The 7,687-nt window shown below is 44.9% G+C and overlaps 2 protein-coding genes across 3 annotated transcripts in view; both read right to left on the bottom strand.

Moving 5' to 3' along the window:
- LOC311356025 (aminopeptidase Ey-like) overlaps positions 1-1,106 on the bottom strand; it is a 19,269-nt gene extending 18,163 nt beyond the window's left edge. For both annotated transcript variants that reach the window (XM_084475804.1, XM_084475805.1), the window contains exon 1: positions 954-1,106. The gene's annotated coding sequence lies outside the window, so the exon portion shown is untranslated. The remainder of the gene's footprint in view (positions 1-953) is intronic.
- A 1,518-nt stretch (positions 1,107-2,624) lies between these two features.
- On the bottom strand, positions 2,625-7,687 carry ap3s2 (adaptor related protein complex 3 subunit sigma 2). The gene is made up of 6 exons (XM_084476297.1): positions 7,531-7,687; positions 6,997-7,088; positions 5,601-5,712; positions 5,402-5,473; positions 4,174-4,281; positions 2,625-3,471 (listed from the first exon to the last, which is right to left on the bottom strand). The coding sequence occupies exons 1-6, from the start codon at positions 7,597-7,599 to the stop codon at positions 3,346-3,348; spliced, it is 579 nt and encodes a 192-aa protein (XP_084332423.1). The 5' UTR covers positions 7,600-7,687; the 3' UTR covers positions 2,625-3,345.

The raw sequence follows: 7,687 nt of genomic DNA, 5'->3' as shown, positions 1-7,687 counted from the left end.
TCTCTGCAACACTGCCCTTGTGCTCTCTTTGGTATTATTCAAAGGAAGGACCTTTATGTTTTATCCTCAAACCTCACCATGAAGAGAACTTCAACCACTACTGTGACAGACACTTGGCAGGGCATGCTAGACCCTCTCTGTACACTCATAGGATTCTGGGATTATTGCTGCTATTATTGTTTTTGGTTATTGCTTTTTGTATTTTTCCAAGTACAGCACCAGTTCTCATTGTGGTTATTGGTAGAAAGTCTGAACTTGTATAGATTACATGTTAGCAATGGCTGTTGAAAAGTGAAAATTGAAAAATACGACGGAAAAGGTATTTGGTTTCATTGCTTATAAATATCTCTCTTGTAGTTCAATCCTTCCTGGAAGAACTATTTGAATCTATATATATAATATTTATAAAGCACTGATATACTGCGCTGGACGGTGAGTGAATTTCCAATCGCTGTCTGCACACACACACACACACACACACACACACACACACACACACAGACAGACAGACAGACAGACAGACAGACAGACAGACGTACACGCAAACACACACACACACACACACACACACACACACACACACACACACACACACACAGCAACTGTAAGAGAGAGAGGGTTATAATATTCTGTTTGGCAGTCAGGTAGTGTCTCTTGCCCTTCCCTCCTAAACTGATCCATCAGGTCGGTCCCATTCCTGTCGTTATGCTTTGAGGAATGCTGTGTTTTTTCCTCCGGTTTTTGGGAGTTTGGGTGTAAGTGAAAACACCTGTTCATGAAAGCCCAACTCCATTGGAAGTCCACACTGCTTGTTAACAGTTAAACCAACACGGAAAGGCTCCCATGTCCCGGACGTCCAAAGTCTTTCACTTCAGACTTCCTCCGGAGGAGGAGGAAAGAAAAAGCAGCTTTGACATTGTCTGGACTTACATTCAATAACAAGACTGACTTACCTAGAGGTTGTCCGCCGACGGTCCACGGCTGGGCTGGATGGTGAGTGTGTGACCACGTGTGTGGCTGTGTGTGTGTGTGTGTGTGTGTGTGTGTGTGTGTGTGTGCGCGCGTGCGTGCGTGCATGCGTGCGTGCGTGTGTGTGTGTGGCAGTGTGAGTGTGGCAGTGAGTCAAAGAGGCTGATGTGGAGTACCTTTTTCTACATCTGTCGAAGGAAGAGGAGGAGTAGAAGGGGGGGAAGTGGACTGCACCGCAGCCTTCCTGGGCGGAGACTCCACCAGAGAAGAGACTCCACAAGAGAGAAGAGACTCCACAAGAGAGAAGAGACTCCATAAGACCCGGGGTGTGTGTCTGGTGTCTGTGTGTGTGATGGGGTGGGGGTGCTGTGTGTGTGAGTCTGGTGTCTGTGTGTGTGTGTGTGATGGAGGGGGTTCTGTGTCTGTGTGTGTGTGTGATGGGGTGGGGGTGCTGTGTGTGTGAGTCTGGTGTCTGTGTGTGTGTGTGATGGAGGGGGTTCTGTGTGTGTGTGTGTGTGTGTGTGTGTGTGTGTGTGTGTGTGTGTGTGTGTGTGTGTGTGTGTGTCTGGTGTCTGTGTGTGCGTGATGGGGTGGGGGTGCTGTGTGTGTGAGTCTGGTGTCTGTGTGTGTGTGATGGAGGGGGTTCTGTGTGTGTGTGTGTGTGTGTGTGTCTGGTGTCTGTGTGTGTGTGATGGGGTGGGGGTGCTGTGTGTGTGAGTCTGGTGTCTGTGTGTGTGTGATGGAGGGGGCGCTGTGCGATTGTGCATGTGGATGTGTGATGGGGGTTCTGTGTGTGTGTGTGTGTGTGTGTGTGTGTAATGGGGTTGGGTCAATGTGTGTGTGTGTGTGTGAGATAGGGGTTCTGTGTGTGTGATGGGGTTGGGTCAGTGTGTGTGTGTGTGTGTGTATATGGGTAACGGGGTTGTTTGAATATGTGTGTGTGTGTGTTGATTTCAGGAACTCCAAACAAAGCCCACACCTTGAGATGTTCCCGGGTGTGAGACAGTCTCTGTATCAAAACATGAGCTGTGTGATCCATGAACACGTGCGTGGGTGTGTGTGCGTGTGCAAGCATGCCAGTGTTTGTGGTTGTGTGTTGTGGAACCAGCAGCCTCAGACGACGGTTCCAGCCCAGAGGACACAGTAGTTTACCATCTGGGTCAGAAGATTATAGTTCAGTCTGTTGTATGTGGAATATTACCGTAGTATAATAGTAGTAGAAGTATAATAGTAACCCTAACATTGGGGAAAATATTAAAGGCAATAGTTTGATACAATGCATGTTTTATTTTGGCACTACAGTTATACTATTCCTATTATATATAGATATATATGGGGAAGGGGTTAACCTAACTATTGTTAGTGCTTTGCACTTGGTTCTATGAACATCCTTACTGTACCGACAGCGATACATTGTTTCTTTCTTCTGACAAATGTACTTATTGTAGGTCACTTTTGATAAAAGCGTTTGCTAAATGCCCTAAATGTAGTTATATTTTTTGGTTGTTTCTTTTTACCCAATTTTCTCTTTAAATGTCTACCGTCTTGTACTTTCTGCTATGATGGTTGAATTTCCTGTCTGAGATTAATTAAGTGCCATATAAGAGTTGCATAACATATCATTTAAACAGAAAAAGAAGACAGCTACACAGCGGTTCAACGTCACCTGTACCTTTTATTTACACAGCCCAAGAATGTGGTGAACAGCAGGGAGCTCTGCACTCACTACAGAGCAGAGACGTGAGTGATCTCAGCCTCATCTCTGCTCCCACTAGAGAGCATGAGAGCAGAGACATGAGTGATCTCAGCCTCATCTCTGCTCTCACTAGAGAGCATGAGAGCAGAGACGTGAGGGATCAACGCCTCGTCTTCACGTTTCCAAACTCGCCCTTACGAGTTCCCTTATGCTCCTCCGTTAACACTCCACACCCTCCCTCACAATCAATCAGAACCAAAAAGGGGAGCGCAGACACGAGGAGCAAAAGGGGGGTTTGCAGAGGGCCTGCAGAGAAACCAGATGTCTGGGAACAAAGTGAGACCAGCTGATCACACCAGGAGACTCACAACAGCACCTACGCAAAACTCACAACACAAGGAGCTGCCGGTGGATACTGGGGAATACTCAGGAAGGAACGCCCCACTGGGAGACAGGAACGCCAGAGAGCTGGAAGTAGCTTGGATTGCGAAGCGGAGAGCAGAAGTCCACAAGAACGACACTTCGACAAGACCGGCAGAAACAAATCCGGCCAAAAGAATTATAAAAAATTAAAACAACTAAATCAACTATCTATTTATACACATTGAACAGAATAAGATCACATCTATGTAACAGTTGGTCGTACGTCAGGACGACCACAGGCGCCGCCCCCGGCCGGCTCAGAAGGGCGAGAGGCTGGGGACCTTGATGTTGAGGTCGCCGATGTTGATGTTGCGTGGCATCTCCGGCAGGTTCATGTTCTTCACCGCGGAGACGGCTCGCGCAGGGGCCGCTGACAGACCGCCCTGTAGGGGGAGACATCCCATAATGTTACACGCCTGTCTCGGAGCCGATCAAATAGATAGTAGATGTGTCGGGTAAGTTCAGCAGCGAATCAAGAATTACCTGGATGTCGGATTCTATTTGAATAACTTCCTGAATCGATTCATTAGCTAGGTCTATTACTGGGCATCTGGACAATTCTACACATGGTCTTTTCTCAACAACTAGTTTGACCTTGTAAAGGTGAGTTTACTTGTCAGGTAACCAACCATCACCTCAAAGTCCTGGTCTATTCTAAACATCTAGTTTGATGGTAAAGGTTAGTCTACACTACAGGTAGCCAACTGTCACCTGGAGGTCCTAGTCTATTCGAAACTAAACATCTAGTTTTACCTGGTAAAGGTTAATCTGCTCGTCAGGTAACCAACCATCACCTCAAGGTCCTGGTCTATTCTAAAGATCTAGTTTGATTTGGTAAAGGTTAGTCTACACTACAGGTAACAAACATCAATTGGTTAATTTCTTTAAGCTCACAGTAAGCAGCGAGAACTATTAAAAAGGTATTGGATCATAGATAATATAAGGTATGAGATCATAGATAATAGAAGATATGGGATCATATATAATGTAAGGTATTGGATCATAGACACTAGAGTGGTTGGATCATATATAATTTAAGGTATTGGATCATAGACACTAGAAGGTATCTGGGATCAGCCTCTCACCTCTGACTTCTCCATGCGGTTTTGAAGCTCCACCTGGGCCACAATCTCATTCATGTTGGTCTCCAGGACCATGCCCCCCATCACCACCTCCTGCAGGATGTAGTGCACCTGGGGGGGGAAAGGAGGGCCGGGAAGTGAGCAGAAGACTAGACCCACGAAGACCCAGTGAGGCAAAACCGCGGACTGGAGATGGCGGCTTCTTCTATCAGAACCTGGCCAGGGCTGTGTGCTACATTGTTGATTTGGATTCTAATGAGTTGGCATAGTTTCTACATTCTTTGTTTCTTCATGGTGTTCATGGGTGTTTAAATGCTGCTTTGCATACACAGCATTTGTTTTTGTTAACGTCACCCCCCACACTGACTGAGTCATCGATAACGTTAGTGTTACATAGTGTGTGTAACACATGAGGTGATACGGAGTGGTTAGTGATGATATGTAATGACAGGTTGCCTCTTGAGTAGTAGTATACTAAACGGAGAGTGAACTCCGTGTGGCCTATGAGACTAATGACCACAGAGCAGGGGGTTTATTCACTCTGATGTTGTTGAATTGAGGATTACATTTCATGACATAAAGCTTTGCCAGAGGCCAGCGTGTACTGAAACTGAACGCAGAATGTATTCTGTATTCATCATCTCCATGACAGTTCCGAGTCGACCCTCTGGGGACATTCCTACACTGTTATGCGCTGCATGTCTGCTCAACAATGCATGTCTGCTCAACAATGCATGTGCTTAATGCTCCATGTCTGCTAAAAGCTGCAGGTTCTCTCGCCTTTGCATGTCTGCCTATGGCTTCAAAACGCCGGACTCAACATGAGGTTCATTTCCTGCTGGGGAAATTAGTCCGGGTTGGTTGTGAGCTCCAGGCTCAGTAGGCTGAAAACACAATGTTCTTCATCTCCAATCCTGAGGCCCCGAAGAAAGAACCATGCTCACGTCATCGAGAGACTCAAACAAACCCTGCTCACATCAGCCAGGTACTCAAAGAAACCCTGCTCACATCATTGGCCCCTCCTCTGGACTAGCAAACTCCTCCTCTAAATTTACAAACCCCTCCCTTAGAATAACAGACTCCTCCTTGAAAACAACAAACACCCCCCCCCCCCCCATAATATCAAACACTTCCCATAGAAGCCTTCCTTCATTTCCTGTTGATACATGGATACGTGTGTCCTGTTCAACACACGCCCCAGAGTACGCCCTGTAGGTGTTTCAGTACTCACCTTATCCATGTGGAAGATCAGATCCAACTCACACACATTCTCAAAGCATTTGTCCAGGGTCTCCACAAACACCTGCAAGAGTTTAATCGGTTAACTACACAGCAACGGTATTATGTAGAGCTGTTGTACAGAAGAAAAGATAAGCCAGGCAGGTGGCACATGTGAAACAGACATTAACCAACGATAGAGAGAAACTGACCTGGATCAAGTCCAGGATCCCAAGCTCACTCTCTGAGGAGTCCACGCAGAAGACAAAGTACAGCGTAGCATAATGACGGTAGATCAACTTGTAGTCTGAGCCACCGATCAGACTAGATTCAAATAGAAACAAGAGCCAATCAGATTTCAGATATAACAAAACAAAGGGTACCAAATTAACAAAAATATTTTGCAACTGATCATGCGGTCATTGGAATACTGAGTAAGCAACCTTTCATCACCATAACATAACGTATCCCTATGGTTATATAAAATATTTATTAATACTGTACTTTAACAGAACAGTTACAAGTGATTGACAGACACAAATATGCAAAGCATAATCAAAACTAGTCAAGCACTCAAAACTAATTGGAGCAATACAAACAATTCTAATTATATATCCTACTTCAAACTTTGCCAAATATAGCAAATTAATGAAAAATGTATTCATAAGATGTCAGAAAAGGTTAAACAGAAAGAAGCGTTTGTATTTTTCACAGTATATTCAAGCAATAGATCACGACAGGCTGTGGTATGTTCTCATTATACCACAGTTAAGGGGCATTGTCCGTCCCGACACGCAGTGGACGGCTGGTGACCCCCTTAACTGTGGTATAATGAGAACATTTCACTGACTGAAGTGATCTATTGCTTTTATAAAACGGTTACGTAAGTATGGCGAAATGAAAGTCATAGACACCCTCAATTTTGAAAAAGCGAGAAAGTCGGAAAAGCATTTTTTTTTTAACGAATACAAAAAAGTAGTCCCTCCTGGCTGCCTGAAAAGTGTACGGCGGTTGCTATGCAACACACTGTAGGGCCCTTCAGAGAGAAGGCTAGGCTAGAGACGGTAGCTTGGTTCGCCGGGATTTTGGCTACTATCGAGTTCACTCACCGTGTGCCTATTGCTTTACAACATTTCCACCCTCTCCAGCAATCAACATATTTTTAGGCTTCAGTGAACTATGCTATTGCTTTTATATATAAATAAACAACAGTTCAAGTTAGGCGCGGAGTGATACTGAACTCTGTAAACTGAACAGGCGTCATAGCTGTGTGTATACGCTCAATATACAACAGTTGGGAACCAATCAGATCGCTTGATTTAAGCCACCCGTTTTATAAAGTATCATACCTTCGGTAAATACCTTGGTATACATTAATACCGGGATACCGCCCAAGCCTAATAGCTGTTCCTACTTTTCATGATATATGTGATACAAGTCATGATATATATGGCACTAGTCTTGATAGATATGATAAAAGTCAGGGTGGATATATATGGAACTAGTCATGATATATGGTACTCAATATATGGTCCTAGTCATGGTCTATATATGTGGTCCTAGTCATGCTAGATATATATATGGCATAAATCATTTGTTATGAGTTACCTGCCCCCCTCTAGGAAGTTGCAGACGTTGTCGTCCCGTTTGGACACCAGATGGAAGGTTTCCCTGATGATCTGCTGCTGCAGCTCCTCCGCCTAGCGGCCACACACAGCATCCCGTTAAACACACAGCATCACTTTACAGACACAGCATCACGTTAACCACACAGCATTACTTTATACACGCACAGCATCACGTTGTACACACACCATCACTTTGAACACACAATTAACTCAAAAAAAGAGATACAAACTGAATGCATTTTGTATTGTGGGTAAGTCACGCACACACACACACACACACACACACACACACACACACACACACACACACACACACACAGTGTCCATCCTCAAGGTTCACAGATCCTTTCAACAGAGCTGTGACATTACAACATGATGATATAACGTGAAAGGTACATGCCGTGTAACCCACAGAGCCTAAAGACAACACCGTGTAAATGTGAACAGAAGCATACAACTAAGCTGCAGGACTAAAGGATAGACCAGGCTCAGGAAGTCTCGGGGAAATACTCACAAAGTACTGATAGAAGCGGATCAGCCGCGGCTTCCCGTGGTTATTAAATATTAATATAGCATTAATCATTTTGAAGTCCACTGCTTTGGGTGTCCCCACTGCAGTACGTACTAAATTAAACGATGGAGAGATCGAGCTAATGGTACTCTGACAGCAG

The sequence above is a fragment of the Micromesistius poutassou genome (genome assembly GCF_964030765.1).
Source record: "Micromesistius poutassou genome assembly, chromosome: 12".
Lineage (NCBI taxonomy): Eukaryota > Metazoa > Chordata > Actinopteri > Gadiformes > Gadidae > Micromesistius > Micromesistius poutassou.
The sequence above is the reverse complement of the archived record's forward strand: the minus strand, read 5'-3'. Positions and strand labels throughout refer to the sequence as shown.